This window comes from Falco biarmicus, unplaced genomic scaffold, assembly GCF_023638135.1.
Source record: "Falco biarmicus isolate bFalBia1 unplaced genomic scaffold, bFalBia1.pri scaffold_30, whole genome shotgun sequence".
Classification (NCBI taxonomy): domain Eukaryota; kingdom Metazoa; phylum Chordata; class Aves; order Falconiformes; family Falconidae; genus Falco; species Falco biarmicus.
Genome location: NW_026611861.1, coordinates 2,034,713 through 2,051,491, shown reverse-complemented (window position 1 = coordinate 2,051,491; position 16,779 = coordinate 2,034,713). Strand labels below are relative to the sequence as shown.

At 53.9% G+C, this 16,779-nt stretch overlaps 1 protein-coding gene across 1 annotated transcript; it reads right to left on the bottom strand.

Annotated features, from left to right (window-relative positions):
- Positions 1 to 11,184: 11,184 nt before the first annotated feature.
- LOC130143471 (olfactory receptor 14C36-like) lies at positions 11,185 to 12,249 on the bottom strand. The gene has a single exon (XM_056326153.1). The coding sequence runs from the start codon at positions 12,193 to 12,195 to the stop codon at positions 11,185 to 11,187; it is 1,011 nt and encodes a 336-aa protein (XP_056182128.1). The 5' UTR covers positions 12,196 to 12,249.
- Positions 12,250 to 16,779: the final 4,530 nt, after the last annotated feature.

Below are 16,779 nucleotides of genomic sequence, written 5' to 3'. Positions count from 1 at the left end.
CTTCGAGGTGTCTTCAAGTGTCTTTGTGCCTTCGATCCTCTCCCAGAGTCGGTGCATCATACGCCACAGGGGCTCAAGACCAAATGTCACCAGTGGTCAAGTCCTCCTGGTGGCCACTGACTAGTGGCATCTTCCAGTGCAAGCAGTTGGGCCAACTGTGTTGAATGTCTTTATTGTCTCCCAGTACAAGTTGACAAAGTGGCTTTTCAGACCCTCCTGTGGATGATGCCAAAGTGGGCAGAGCCCTTGAGCGATGCCATCCAGTTCACCCTGCCTTGAGCAGGACGGCTGGACAAGGGCATTTACAGGGGCCTCTCCCAACCTGAGATATTCTAGGACTCATTGACTCACTTCCCTGGAGAGCTCTGTTGGGATGGGATAGCAGGGGGAAGAAGGGAAAACAGAGGCGCAGAAGCAGAGACAAAACATGGTCCAGTAGAAACAAAGCAGTTCCTCTGGGGAATGTTCTCTCAGCCAAATGGTAGGTAGGAAATCCATGAGATAAATTGGCTGACAGAAGCTTCCCTTTATCTGCTGGGTGCTGGGCCACGGGGAGGGTGACGGCTGAGGACGGTATCTCGTGGTGAGTTGTGTCTCAGGGACTCACATTCCAGCAGGAAGCCAATGGCTGTGACGGGGGCAGTGAGGCCAGTTCTGCCTGCGGAGGGGACAGGCCACCAGCAGCAATGTGCCTGGGAAAGGGGCGGTGAGGTCACCTCTGCCTGACACAGCGCGTAGGGCAGCCCCTGACTCATGGCTGGGACACGTGCTGTTAAGCTCCATCTGCCCGTGTCTCGGGCAGGCCAGCAGAACCAAGGGGCTTCTTTCTTGCTTGTCACGTCGCTGCTGCCTGAGAACATGACAGCACCGCAGCAGGCACACCGCTTGCTCGTGTCTATGCGAGAAGCTGAAAGGCTCGCAGCCTTGGAAGAGCATGATGAGGCCGTGGCATGGTCAGGGGAAAGGCCACAAGGAGGGGGATGGGTCAGGATGCCCGCCTGAAGGGTGGTTTCCCAGGTGGTGGAGCTTTCCTTGGAGGTAGGGAAGAGCAGGAGGGAGAAGCACTGCCACCCAGTGCAGCTGGGAAAGTGGAGACTGGAGGTCAGGAGGAGGAAATGTCTCTCAGGGGCTTGTGCTGTGGGGGGAGACGTCGTCCAGAAGGAATATGAGATCAGTCCATGTCTGTGTTTGCAGGAACAGCGTGTGAGGGTGGGCAGACGTGAGTGCATGTGCGGCAAGGGCAGGGTGAGAGCAAGGTGGGGAAGCCAGATGGGTGCCTGCGGCCTGCCGGGGAAAAGCAGCAGCCGTGGGACAGCGTAGGACAACGTGAGACGGAAGGCAAAGGGCACGGGCAAGGCTGGAAGTCACCAAGAGAACCCAAGGGTTGTCCCCTTGCGTACGGCCATTGCCTGTGCCGTACAGAGTGCAGTTTATGGCACCTGCAGTGTCCTTGGCAATCTCTTCCTTTCCTGTGGATCTCTTTGTCACTGCCTTCCCCAGTTCAGCAGCCCCTCGCCAAGGAATAAACCACCCAGCAGAAGAGTGAAACCCAGTGGGTCTCTCTGTAAGGGGTGGTTGATTCTGCCTGTATCTCCGCAGGTAAGTTGTTCCCCACCGACTGTTCTCCAGTGTCTCAGTCAGTCATATCAGGAAAAATCCCTCCCCGTGTACATCTACCCGACCACCTTGGTGGTAATGCTTTTTGTGCTACAGGGCACATATCCAGCACCACCCAGTGCCCAGTGGAACGTTCCAGTACCTACTGCTAGTTAGTTCTGACAGCTTCATGAAATGCATTGAGCAATCACAATGTGGGTAGGGCCCCACAAAGACCAGAGTTCCATTTTGGTGTGTCTCGGCTTCATTTTAGTAACACACTTCACACTGAGTGTGGATTCAGTGTTGTCCAGGTCTGGAGGCCAGTCTCGTTCCAATGAGTGTATTTTGGTCTTAGCCACAGTTACTCCCACTAGTCCCCAATGGGATGGGGATACCAGCTACAGGCATTCCTGCATGAGGACATTCAGGGAAATGGGTACCTACCCAACAATCACTCCTCCTAACAGCATTTATCGATTCTTCAACAATTTTCAAATGAGTATTCCATGTCCATGACTCCTCCTGATCCCACCCAAGCTGAGGATTTAGCATACCACATCACAGGCCAAATTCTATACATCTGTAAAACATGTTTCAACATATATCTACAAAGGAGAGACAAGTAGCAGGCTCCAGCTTCCCTGTAGACAGCCCAGTCTTATCTGGGGTCGCATTTCAGTCATTCACTTACATGCTGTCTGGCAATAATGCAAGATACCGAACCTAGAACTTCATGATTCTGGAGGTAGTTTCAAGCATAAAGGTTTTTCTTGCTTGACAGTCCATTCTGGTGATGTGGCTGCTTAAACCCTGCTATGGCACGTCCATGGAGTGACTCCTTCAGGCTTGACAGCAGCGTAGGTGCTGAGCAAAATCTGGAAAGGTCCTTTCACTTCTCTTCAACGGTTCATCCAACCACGTTCTAAGATACACACAATCTCCGGGTCGGTAGTGATGTACAGGCACGTCCAGGGACAGATCTGCGCTCACAGTGACGTACCTCTGGAGAGAGGACAGGACCTTTCACAGAGACTGAACATACTCTTTTAAGCCATGTTTCCCTTCTATTATTTTGGGATTCACTCCCCTTTCTGTCACCTGGCAAGGTTTACCATGTATCCTTTCCAAAGGACTAAGTCTCTCCTTCCGTTTACGCTGGATCCTGTATCTGTAGCAATGCTGAGGGAAAAGCATCTGACTGCTCTCTCTGAGGTTCTTGGCAAATTTTACTCATCTGTCTTTTCAGGCTTTGCTTCATTCTTTCTACTTTCCCGCTTGATTGAGGTCTCCATGGAGTGTGGAGATCCCATTTTACCCCTCCTAGTTTAGCTAAAAGGTGAAGGGCTTCTACTACCAAGTGTCGACCCCTACCCAAAGAAAGTCCTATGGGTACCCCAATCTCAGTATAATCTCTGAACTTACACTTACGATATTTCTTATCGGTGCGACAAGGGAAAGCTTCCAGCCAGCCTGAAAAAGCATCTGCCATTACTAAAAGGTACGGATACCCATTTTGCTGCAGTAACTTGGAAAAAGTCTAATTGCCAGTAATCCCCTGGGCTTTGTCAGCCCTGGGAAAGATCATTGGGGTAGGTGAGGGTTATTCTTCAGGTACAACTCAGGCTTCTTCACTCTGCTTTTTGTTTTCCCAGTCATGGTACATTTAGAACTTGCCCTTTCAAGGCTTCTACCAAACTCTCAATTCCCCAGAGAGTTTCTTGGTGCTTCCTTTTAACCAATTCACACATAATTTCCTCTGTAAATGTTAGTTGATGCGAAGGAGTCACCCATCATCCGTGATTTGGGGTTGCTTCAGTATACTAGCCAACTGATTGTTTTCTGGTGGATCCTGTGGGCTCTTAGGCCCTAATTTCTGCCGTTTCTCTGGCAGGACTAGCAATATTTGACTTTCAGCTGCTTCTTTCCTTGCTTGATCTGCCACTTGCTGTCCTATATGCACCGAGCTATCTCCAAGGTGCTGCACTTTACAATGCATAATTGCCAGCACCCTGGGTCAACTGGTCACCTGAAATGATGGTTGGGTCTTTGCCTCATAATTTGACGGGGGATCCTTGAGACGTTCAGAGTCCTCTTTCTTGCTTTCTTTCCAACAGCCCCATCGGCATGGTCGTTTCCAAAGGCAAATTTCAAATATGTCCATACATTAAAAAAGCCTTGTCTGTTCATAATAATCCCAGTGCCCTTAGTAAGGCTGTGAGTTCTGCCTCTTGGGCCCACGTGTCAGATGAGAGGGCTTTGGCTTCTCTTCTCTCTCTGATAGTTACCACCACATGTCCTGCTCTTTGGGTCCCATTTCGCACAAAACTACTACCACCTACAAATAAGTCCCAGTCTCCATTTTCTGTTGGCGTGCCTTTTAATTCCACTCGGCTAGAATATACCTCTGCCATTGTCTTTAAACAATCATGAGTTGGTTCTTCTTTTCCACTGAGATCATGTCATTTTTGCCCAGGTGTCAGTTCCCGGGCCTCTTGCATCGGTAATACTGTAGCTGCCACCGTGCGCGGACAGGTTGGCCGTCCTTTACTGACACTGTCCAGCTGTTTGGAAAAGCTCCCCACGGCTCTGCTCCATGGTTCCAGGCTCTGGGCCAACACTCCTAAGGCAACGTGTCACCTTTCATGCACAAAGAGTTCCAATGGGTTTTCTAGATTTGGGAGGCCTAGAGCTGGAGCACTCATTCCAGTCCGTTTCCATTCCGTAAAGGCATCTCTGCACTCCTGAGTCCAGACAAGGAGGTTTCCCTTTCCTCCGACACCTTCATATAGAAGTTTGGCAATGAGTCCCAAATTCGTTATCCATAAGTGACACCACCCAGCCATTCCCAGGGATGCTCTGAGCTCTTGTTTTCATTTGGCTTCTGGGATTTGACAAATGGCCCTTTTCCTCCAGCTCCAAGACTCTGCTGGCCCAGGCAAATTGTAAATCCCCAAGTGGTTGCTTCTTCTGGGGTGGTCTCTGCCTTTTCCCAGGGCACTTTGTACCCTGCTAGCCCCCAAAGTTTAGGAGGTCCTTGTTATAGAATCTTCTTTACTACTGGTTGCTAGCAGTATGTCACCTACCTATTGCAGCAAGGCGACATTTTCCTACCTCTTTTGCCAGCTTTCCAACTCACTGGCTAATTGATTTCCAAAGACTGTAGGACTATTTTTAACTCCTTGCAGTCATACAGCCCTGCACAGCTGGGTTTCTCGACCAGTTTCAGGGCTTTCCCATTTGAAACCAACCGACTGGTGACTGGCAGCAGCCAGCACAAGGCAGAAGAACGCATCTTCCATCTCATACAGTAAACCATTCCTCATTCTCCTTCAGGGTGGTCAGGAGGGCATACGGGGGTGCTACTGCCTCATGGACATCTTGCACAGTTGGATTTATAGCTCTTGAATCTTGCACCAGTTTGTATTCTTCTGAATTTGGCTTCCTGACAGGTAATACTGGAGTGTTATGTTCTGATTGGCATTCTCTTAGTAACCCAAAATCTGTGATTTGTTCAATTAAGGACTGCAACCCTTTCCTGACTTGTAGTTTAACTGGGTACAGCTTTTGACTTGCTGGTCTGCCATTTGGCTTCCACTGGATGATTACTGGTTCCCCTGCTTGGGGTTGCCCTGGTGTTCCTGAAGCCCATACAAGAGGTATTGCAGCATTTGTACCTGCTTCTGGTATCTGCTGTAGCTCGGCTTCCTTCTGCAACATAAAAACGTGGGCATCCAAATCTTTATTGTCAGGAATATGGTTCCTTTGAGGAAGCCCAGGTGGCACCTCAGGTAGATTTGGTTTCTGTCAACCAGCAACTGAATGCCAGCCCTGCAGTGCGTCTGACCCAAGTTCATCCAGCTGGTCCATGAACAGGAAGCCCATCACAGTGGGGGTTCCAATCACCTGGCTACTCCCACACTCCACTGGTACTTATTCCAACAATCCTTTGCTCAGCCCCGTGAAGATACCATCAAAGAACCATTGCATGGTTCTCACAGTGTTCCTGGATCACAGCATATGCAAACTGAAGCACATTTTCAGCAGCACCATGTCCTCCTGGAGGTCAGCCTCCCCTCCCCCACAGGCCTTCAGGGGCCTCAGCAGCACTGCAGCTAGCCAAGCCTTCTTCTGCCAGGGCTGCAGAGCCCAGCACTGCTTTTCTGGCCTTGCAGAGGGCAGGGCTTCCTCTGCTGGTGCACTTAGATTGCCACCGCCACCCACTCCAGCAGGTCTCTGGTCTCCAGCACAGCACGGGCACATGCTGGCTCGGGGGCGCTTGGTACCAGCTTTGCCCGAGAGAAGCCTGAGCTTGGCCCCAGCGCTACGGCTGAGGTGCTGCAGCCCAGAAGCGCACCGATGGCTTGGGACTGGGGCTCAGGCAGGAGGAGCTGGACTTCCACATGCTGTCATCGTGCTGGATATTGATGGAGTAAATCATGATATTGATGAAATAAATCATGACGGGTGGTGGGACGGGTCACAGTGGTGCGGCAGGGAAAGGTGTGGGCTTTTCACGAGGGACAGGCCAGGAAGCTGAGGAGGGGATGCCCTCCGTGTGCAGGCACTTGTTGCACATGCGGATCTCCTCTCCGGGGTGTGCAGCAGGTTGGGTGAGCCCTTGCAGGAGAGTGTCAGCGAGAGGCCGGTTAGTGTGCCATCCTGGTGGGAGACACAGCACCCGCACTCAGGGTACGGCAGTGGAGAAAGGCTTATCTAAGCAAGCCAAGGAAGTCTGCAGGTCCATGATCCCAGCTCTTATTGGGGACTTCATGACCCTGACGCCTTCTGGAAGGGGAGCACAGCAGGATACACCCTGTCCAGCTGGTGTCGGGGGTCTCTTGAGACAAATTCTTTGCACAGGTGTCAGGCCAACAAAGGTGACGCTCACCTGAATCTGGTCCTTGCCAAACAGGCAGTGCTGCTGAGGGATGTGAAAACCAGTGTCAGCCCCGGCTGTAGTGCTCATGAAATAGGGGGAGAAGACTTTAGCCTCTTCAGGGGACTTGTAGTGGTAGTCCCATGGGCAGCAGCACTCAAGGACAGCAGAGCTGTGTACGGCTGGTCATGCAGGAAAGCATTTTCCAAGCGGAACTGTCCATACCGAGGAGCAGGAAATCAAGCAGACATGCCTAGAGAGATCCTTGGCTAAAGAAGGAATTCCTCAAGAATCTCCAGAGAGAAAAGGAAGCATCCTGGAGGTGGATGCAAGGGCTCAAAGAGGAATTTAGAAATAGGGATGTCTTCAGGGAAGCCAAAGCCTGCTTAGTATGGGGTCTTGCAAGATGTTCAAGGGCATCAAGAGGATCTGTCACTACTTGCAGAACAGTTTAAGAAATAAACGAAGCCCCTGTGTGGCCACTGCTGAGCTTAGTAAGAGCAGGTCTAGATAAAACTGAACATCCTCCAGGTCCTCTTTGCCTTAGTCTTCCCCAGCATCGTGTCCCAAAGCTTTGTGCCTGAAGGCAGGACTCTGGAGGGAACCAGCCAAGTGTGGATGGGGATCATGTCAGGAGTCATTTGACCAAATTCAATGCTTCCCACTCCAGGGAGGTGGAGGGGCGGCATCCCAGGGAGCTGTGTGAGCAGGCCGATGTCCCAGTGAGGCCATTCTCCATCCCCACTGGAAGGTCACAGAGACTGGAGGAACTTCCTCTTGACTGGAAGCACCCATGAATCTCGTGATACCCAAGAAGGACAAATTGAAAGTCCTGCCCCTAAAGTGGACCGAGGCCCTGCGATGACACAGGGCAGGGACTGCCTGGCTGGGTCCTTGGTTTGCATTCGGCAAACTAGGAGCCATCAGGAAAGGTGACCAACAGCCTCCTGGGCTGTATGACCAGGAGCACAGCCACGGCAAGTCATTCCCCCCCTCTGCTTCCCACTTGTTTCACCACATCTAGAGTACTTGTCTAGCTTTGGTGCCCCGCAATAGCAGAGAGACACTGGCACGCTGGAGCCATTTCAGTAAAGAATCACAGAGATGGTCAAGGCTGGAGCACGTGCCCTGTTAGATCAGGCTGAGGGAGCTGGGCTGGTCCACCCTGGAGAATGGAGGGCTTTTGTGGGAGGATGTAAGAGCCTTGCGTTGCCTATGGCAAGGTTTCCAAGAACTCACTGTGGTACAAGGCAGGAGCACAGGAAGCAATGGACTGAAGCAAGAGCGCTGTCCTCCTTCTTCACCTTCAGCCTTTAGCTCGGGGAACCACAGGCTGCACAGACCCCCAGTGGTGAGGGGTGTGCCACCAGTTAGAGTCCTCTTGGGTGACATTTCTGGCACCTGAGCGGGTAACTGTCCAGGTGGATTTTCCAAGGGTAAATCCTGCCTCGCCAACCTGACAGCCTGCAGTTGTGTGTGAGGAGCTCCACAGTGGATGTCATTTCCCTCAGCTTTACAAATGTCTTCCCATGGTCTCCCTCAGTGTTCTGCCCAAGCGAGGCCATGAACCTCTGGGTGTGAACAGAAAGAGATGGGTAAAATACCAGCTGGATGGTCAGGCTGAGAGAGCAGTGGGGAAGGGCTCACACCCCACCTGGAGGCCACTGGGACATACTGGGGCAGTGTGGGCACCACAGGGGACTCTCCTGCTTACAGTTTAAGAGCTGGAAAGATAATCCAGTGGAGGCAACTCTCACAGTGTCTGTCGGTGGCACCAAACTGAGAGGACCATCCCTGTGCCCTAGGGATGCCATGGAGGGGAACCCTGGCAGGTGGGGTGGCCGCCCTGTCAGGAGCTGCACAGATGCAGGAAGGACCAAGGGCAGAGCCTGCACCTCCCTCGGGTGGACTAACACCCTGCAGCTGCAGGGCCTGGGACCTGCCTGGCTGGGCAGTGTCTGTGCAGAAAAGGCCCTGCTGGTGCTGGGGGACAGAAGGCAAAACACAATCCCAGCCCGTGACCTGGTAGCAGAGGCAGCCAGCCGTGCCCTGGAGCGTATGAAGAGGTGCCTTGCCAAGGGAGCGCGGGAAGTGATTGTGTCCCCATGCTCATCCCTCGTTAGACCCCCTGTCCATGACTGTGTTCATTTTTGGGCCCTGACTGGGGAGGGAAGGAGGGAGGGAGCGGCTGGGTGGCTGCTGGGCTTTTGGCCGGAGACAGCCCATTACAACAAGGAAGGTGTGTATAATTTGGAGGGAGTTAGAGGAAAGGAGGAAGGCAGCAGAATGTCCCCAGGACTTGGAGGGCCATGGAGTCATTTCATTGGCCACCCCATTCAGAATGAAGCTGGGAAGTGAGCCTGAAATTCAGAACCAACAAGGTCCATAGACAGGCCAGGCTGTTCCTATGGTTGTGCCTGGAGACCCGCACACCTACAGCACAGGTTGTGCTGGGGCTGAATCTCCTGCCTGGCTTCAATGGGCTCCCGGAGCCATGGACAAAGCTTTGGGTGGAGGCCCCAGGTGAGGCTGGTCAGGGCCAGGAAGGCCTAGGGATGCTCTCAGGGCCCTGCCCCCATGGGATCCCACCTGCCAGTGCCCTCAGCAGGCCAGGTTCTCCTTCCCTTCTGCCCCAGGGCTGTGCTCTGCTGCTCTCCATCCACACATGCCTGGGCATCAGGGACACCACAACTGCACACTACTAGAAGCAAGGTGGCACTGGTCTTCAAATCCCTGAGCAGATTGTTGTCTTTGGGGAGACCCAGGTGCAGGTGAGCATCAGAGTGGGTGGCCTGTTTGGTCTGAGGAACTTGCCCACAAGCCCCTGGACTCTTGGCATCCTTGCTTACCTGTCCTGTCAACACCAAGGAGACTGATTCCCCCAGAATAAACCAGATTATCTCACCCATTGTTTCTCCTGCCATAGTATCTCACAAACCAAACATTTTTTTAATTGGCAATAAATTAATCTTTGCCAAGACCTCACATCTCTGGACATGAAAAGAATCATTAAGAGATCTCTTTATCTTTGCCATGAGCATTGCTGGTTTATTTTTTTCCTTTGTCCTGTTGAGTCAGTGCAGCGAATGAGCAGCTGAATGTTTGTCTCACCACTGGCCAAGGTTAACCCACCACAGGACCACATCAGGACTGCTGAGCCCACAATGGGGCTCCCCAGCACAAGAGAGACCCTGACACATCACAGCAAGTCCTGCAGAGGCCAGAAGGATGGTTAGGACTTGGAGCATATTATGGGCAAAGGGAGGCTGAGAGAGCAAGAGTATTATTTGAGAAATTGTTCTGAATGAAAGACTGGAGCGCTGGACCCAGGCCAGCTGGTGGGATCTCAATCAATATTTGTTAGAACACCATGCCATGAGAACATGATCTTGTTGGAGGCGTCTGACAATGGCCTTCCCTGAGAGACCAATGTGGCAAGAGCTATGGGACTTGTGTGTAACAAGTGTCAGTAGGAAGGTGGCTCCCTTTATATTTAGAAATGGTGATGGAGTTGGGTATCGCTGGGCAACGGAGGAGGACAGAGGTGACCATGCAGCAGTGGTCCCTAATGAGGGCTGGGGTATATGACCAGGCTTGGAAATGAGCAGTGTTTGGGAATTTATGGGGAAAATTTCCCTTCTGCAGCTTTCTGAGGGTGTGCAGGCAACACGGCACAGATCTGGCCCCTCAGTCCCGCTCCTTTGGTGCCTTGCTGGCTTCACCATGACCCCTGGGTCTGCACCAGGACCACCCTGCTGTGTGCCCCCACGCTGCACACCCACACAGCTGAGCTCTCACTGGTGTTTCCCTCTCCCTGGCCCTTCCCAGCCCAGCCCCCCCTCCCCAGCTCTGCCCACCTCCCCTGCCCTCTCCCCAGCCCAGGCAGACACAGCAGCCCACGCGGGGCTGGCCCCATGCAATTGCCCACCCAAAGGGGGCTGCAGAGCTCTGGGCACTCACCCCATGGCCATAGACCATCACAAGGGCACAGGAGATGCTGGTGGGCAGAGAGGGGTCTCCTCCTGCCAGTCAGCCCCAGGGCTGGCACCAGCCATGGCATGAGGACACAGAGGCCATTGCCTCCCTCTGTCTGCTGCTCCTCTCTCACAGGGACCCTGATTGCCCACTCCTGGCAGCCCCTCGGGGCCAGTCCCTGTCCCCAGCACCAGGCTGCTGGCCTGGGGGCTCCCCAGGCACCTCCTGCTGCACCAGGGACACAGCAGCCTGCCCCAGCTGGGGCATCCACAGAGACACCTGCTCTTGCCCACGGATGTGGTCTCAGGCATGGCCCTGAGCAGGCGGTGCTGCTGTGCAGGGCAGCGGTGCCTGAAAGCCCAGGGAGATGGTCCCAGGCACATCCCTCTTGGTCACCCACCATTCCCATGGGCACTGGGCCCCCACACGCCAAGGCTCAACACAGGCCCATGCCCTAACGCCTTGCCCCATGCCCTCCTCCCCTGAGCCATGGAGAACCCAAGATCAGAGACGTTGTTCAGGAAACAATTCCTGCAGCTTGTTCCTCAGCTTGGCTTTGGAATTAGTGCCAAAAGTCCAAACACTGGAACTGAGAAATCCTCCTTTTATTACAGAGATGTGAGCCAGGAGTCAAGGTTAATTGTCCACCCATGCACATGTACAAAGAACACCAGGTCAGACAGGCTGGGTTCCGACGTGCAACAGATTCAGACATTTCTAGAAAAACAGGATTGTCACAAATAGAATGCTAAACGCACTGGAGTTTCCAGAAATGAAGTGGAAATGCCTTGTGAAGGGACATGGATAATTTGTTGCTTCTGAGATACACCTGACTGCATCAGCTTCTTCAGTGCGTCCTTCAGCTCCTGGTTCCTCATGCTGTAGATGAGGGGGTTCACTGCTGGAGGCACCACCGAGTACAGAACTGCCACCACCAGGTCCAGGGATGGGGAGGAGATGGAGGGGGGCTTCAGGTGGGCAAATATGGCAGTACTGAGAAAGAGGGAGATCACGGCCAGGTGAGGGAGGCACGTGGAAAAGGCTTTGTGTCGTCCCTGCTCAGAGGGGATCCTCAGCACAGCCCTGAAGATCTGCACATAGGACAGCACAATGAAAATGAAACATCCACAGACTAAACAGGAACTAATCACAATAAGCCCCACTTCCCTGAGGTAGGTGTGTGAGCAGGAGAGCTTGAGGATCTGTGGGATTTCACAGAAGACCTGTCCCAGGGCATTGCCTTGGCAGAGCGGCAGTGACAGTGTATTGGCCGTGTGCAGCGCAGCATTGAGAAACCCACTGGCCCAGGCAGCTGCTGCCATGTGGACACAAGCTCTGCTGCCCAGCAGGGTCCCGTAGTGCAGGGGCTGGCAGATGGCCACGTAGCGGTCATAGGCCATGACGGTGAGGAGAGAACACTCTGCTGAAAGGAAAAAGACAATCAGGAAGAGCTGTGCAGCACATCCTGAGTAGGAGATGTCCCTGGTGTCCCAGAGGGAGTTGGCCATGGCTTTGGGGAGAGTGGTGGAGATGGAGCCTAGGTCGAGGAGGGAGAGGTTGAGGAGGAAGAAGTACATGGGGGTTTGCAGGTGGTGGTCGCACACTATGGCGGTGATGATGAGGCCATTGGCCATGAGGGCAGCCAGGTAGATGCCCAGGGAGAGCCAGAAGTGCAAGAGCTGCAGCTCCCGCGTGTCTGCCAATGCCAGGAGGAGGAACTGGGTGATGGAGCTGCTGTTGGACATGTGCTGCCTCTGGGCATATGGTCCTGTCACAGGAGAAAAAGACAGTGATAATTTAGGGGAGACTTCTGCAAGCAAAATCAAAGCCATTTCCCACAGACCATCCCCCCGTCACACACAGACATCCCTCTCTTTTCTCGGAGACCTTCCTGCAGCTGTGTGGCTGCAGCCCTGCTTGGTGCTGGCCGTGTGGGTGATGAAGAGCAGGGCATCTGCCCACGGGCTCTTGACCAGCCAGCCCCACTCTGCAGCAGTGGGTGGGGGCAGGTCCTGGTGTTTAACTTTGTCCTCTGAAACCAGTGCCAACGCAGAAGGGCTGGTCAGCGTCTGCAGCGCCAGTGCTAAGGAACGGGAAGGGTGAAGGCATTGTAAGAGAGCTTGAGTTTTTTTCACAGCTCCCCCCCATCTCTCCTGTTGCGTATTCTCGGATGTCAGAAAAGCAGAGCATTTTTGCTGCCCTCCGGTGGAACAGAGTGAGGTCTGTGAGGCAAGAGGATTGCCTGTGGGTGAGTGCCCAGTGAGGGGAGGCGGTCTGTCCTTCTGGTTCCCAGTTTCTGTGGGCTTGCACCTTCCTGAGATGAATGGTGGCCACACTCCCATGTTACCCTGAAATACCACAAGGCACTGCTGAGAACGGACTGACCCACCACAGACCAGTAAAGGTTGTAGACTTTCATCAGAACTCAGCATCCCACCCACAGCAAAGGATACACAGCTCATTTCACCCACCCCAACAGTGTTTTCTCCATCACAGAAACTCTATGCTTCTATGTGGGGCTTTCAGATCACTAATGGGTGCGAGGGGACAGGTTTCCACTCTGGAGGGCAACTCGCTGCTTGGAAGGGAACTTCAAGGAGGTAGCCAAGTGCCCTAACAAGAGCATCAGGTTCAGGGAGAACCAGCCCATTGCCCAGCCCCACATAGGGCATTGCCCACAGCCCCACAGCTGAGAGGAAAGCTGGGACACTTGTTCCCATGGACACACCTGCAGGAGAGGACCCACAAGGTCAGAGTGTGACTCTGCAGCTGAAACACCCATCCCCAGAGAGCCTGACAGCAAGAGCTAGAGAATAAAACTAACCCAAAAAGGCAGAGAAAGAAGTAAAATTGCACTGATGGTCTAGGTAAGAGTGTCCAGGGCGAGCGAGCCAGGCACTGAGGGCAGCGTTGCCCTTGCCCAGCTCTGCTCGCCACCTCCCACACACCAACACTGCCGGGCAGCTGCTCTCAGCCCCTGTGCTCTGCAGAGGGACCGGGGCACGTGGCTGCAGAGCTGCACCGCGGCTCTGCTGGAGCTCTGGCTGCAGAGGGGGTGGCTCACGCCTCGGGACCCCCAGCCCTGAGGGCAGAGGCTTTGCTGGGGGGAGAGCAGGCCAGGGGGATGACTCAGAGAAAGGGGTCTGCACTGCACATGGTCAGAGAGAGCTTTCTGATTCTCCCTTCAACAACAATTCTGTCTGAAGTTTCCTATCAGTCCTTGCAACATCCTGGATGTCAGGAGACTTTCCTTGTGGGAGGTATCTCCCTGTGCCAGGTCTTTCCCTGTCAGTGCTCACAGACCACATCTCTGCCTCTGTGCACTGGCCCCGCACAAACATGCCTCTCTGCAGGGCACTGGCTGGGCGCAGGTTACTTGTTTGCAGGTGGAATAATGGTCAGGTGAGACTGAGCCTGGTGGGTCCAGCAAAGGCAAAGCTCCTTTTGTCCGTGGGAAAGGAGTGACTGAATGCAAATAGGAAGACTCAAATAAAACCCTCTGATATTTCAAAGTTACAATTCAGGAGTCTAGGGGACTTGTCATTATTAAGAACTCCTTCATCGTGTATTCCAACCCATTCCCCAAGAGTATAAAACGGAAACAGACTCAAGAAAGTACTTTACCTTTACACTAACCTTGCTTTGTACTAATTTTTGAAACCACCAATGGAAAATATTCTGGCAGTGAGCGGAAGCTGTGAGCAGCCCTGAAGCACACAACACCCTCTTAACAACAGATAAGCACTTCCTTGTGTGGGGTCACTGCTTGCACACACAGCTTCTCCCCGCAGCCGCACGGGAGCCCCCCGGCAGGCTGAGAGCTGCCCCTGGCAGGCGGCAGAGCCCCTGCCCCAGCACACAGCCCCCTGGGCTGCAGGGACCCTGCTGGCAAGGACAGCCCTGGGCACCCCTGCCTGCACAGCCACCTTCACAGCCCTGCAGCCGGCCCTGGCACAAGGCAGCCCACATGCCCTGGCCCTCCCACGCTGCAGCAGGGAAGCCCTGCTCTGCAGCACACTGGCCTCCTCCACAGCAAAAGGCTCCCACACGGTCCCACAGGCTGGGGGGGCCCAGCTGCTGCAGACCCGGCTAGGAACTGCAGAGGCATTGCCCTGCAGCCACACACTTACCGGCTCCAGGGCTCTGCAGATTTCTCCAGCAGGGAGCTCTCAGCAGCCTCCCACCAAGGGCTGCTTTTGAGCTCTCCCTGCCTCCCTCCTCTGCCCCTCTGGGCTCCCTCCAGCTGTCCCTGGGGCTGCAGGGGAACCTGCTGGGCAGCAGGATGAGGCAATCCCTCACGGGCCTTGCCTCTCCTGGGGGGACACACTTATTTCCAGCAGTGGCAATTCCCTTACTAGAAAAAGTTTTCTGCAGGAGTATCAACTTTTGTTAACCCATTACTAGAGAGGACACCAGGAAAACTGCAGCAAAGGATCCAAGTACTCCTAAAAGAGCGTGTGTGTATGTGTGTGTCTGGTGGTTCTGCAGGCAGGGGCAGGGAGGATGTCTTCAGTGCTTCAGTAAGCCCTGCAGAGCCCATTTCAGCACTTCATTGCACAGTCCGAGGGCTCAAGACTCAGCTCTCCTTTGCCCAGGCCATGTCTCTGCTCTGAAGCAAAGCCTTTGCACCCCCGGGCTCGGGGACACTTGGTACCAGGTTGCCTTATGGCCAGGCAGAGCTGGGCTGGTGCCACAGCTGGGGGGCTTCAGCCCAGATGTGCAGCAGTGCCCTCAGCCAGGGGCCCACGCAGAGGCAGCTGCAGCCCGTCCTGTTGCAGACAGAGCTGTGACACTGAGGGAACCCAGTGCCAAGGCAGGTGGCAGAGCTCAGCACAGCTGCTCGGCAAGGACAGCAGCCTCCAACAGCCCAGGCATCCACCACGCGGTTTAGACCGGTGAGGCAATTCCAGGGCACCCGAAGGAGTGTTCCCTCCTTCAGGAGCAGTCACAGAAGACACAGAGATACTGTGTGGCCGCTGCTGACTTGAGCAAGGGCAGGTGTGGGTACAGCTGAGGTTGTCTCTGCCCTCTTCTCCTCCGCCTTCCCCGGCCAGTTCTCCCAGGCCTCTGTGGCTGCAGGCAGGACTCTGGAGGAGAAGCAGCAGCAGTGGGAGGGGATCAAGTGCCTTGACCTCCGGCAACCTTGAGCAGTCCGTGGGAGCAGAGGGGCGGTATCCCAGGGGGCTGAGCGAGCAGGCTGCTGTCACAGGGAGGCCACTCTCCATCCTCTGGGAAAGGCCATGGAGACGGGGAGAGCTCTCGCAGGGCTGGCAGCACCCACCCATGGCACGCAGGGCCAAGGGTTGAGCAGGGGAAGTAAAATTCCCAGAGACTGACCACTAGTGTAATATTTCATGGTGTATGAATGAGGTGAGTGGGTTGACCAGGAGAGATTGTGCCTGGACATCCTCTCTGCTTTCTGTGAGGAAAGGACAGGATTGCTGGACTTAGACAGAGCAGTGGTCGTCTTTCAGTGGAAGGGAGCATAGCTTTCAAAACCCTCATCCACAATATTCTGGTGCCCACATTAGGATATTTCGGGCCTGCATGAGTAGAGAAGTAGATATTTATTAAATCAGCTGGATCATCAGTCTCTGACATACATGATCAGTGCCTGGTTCTCTGCCTGGAGGCATCCAGGTAGATGGGTGCTGATGGGATCTAACCTGTCACCTTGCCTGTTGAACCTGGAGGAGATGAGAGGGTGTTTTTTCATAGAATTTCTAGATGAAACCACAAGTCACAGTCCACTCAGTGGACTCTTGATGGTTCATTAACCACGATCTCGAAGCACAAAAAATCAAGGCGACCACGCCAAGGGGTTATGCTTCAATCAAACAGCACAATTTTATTGTTTGCCCATAAAGCGGCGTGCGATAGGTAGAAAGACAGAAAGTGAATAAAAGGAAAAGTAAAAAGAAAAGGAAAGAGCATTATAGCTACCACCACGGGTCTAAGGCGTCCCTATGGTCCCAGGTCCAGGCAGTGTCCCGCCGCCGGTCCTTCCAATCGTCGCGATCCTTGTTATGACCACAGTTGTGATCCATCTTCTGGACAGCTGTTATGCGGCCTTATTCAATCCCAGGTGGGAGGGGATGGCATAGTACTCCTCGTACCGTGCAGTTCTCCTTCCCAGGGTGTAGTTGTTCCTTTCAGTCCCAGGTTGCAGGGAGCGGCATAGTACTCCTCGTACCGTGCAGTTCTCTTTCCCAGGGTCTTTGTGTCTTGGTGTCCATGAGGACCACATTCCATCTCCAGGTCTCTGTTGGCAATGTTGAGACCATATTGTTCTCTTTAGACCGACTCTTACACCACCCCGTGGCTCAACA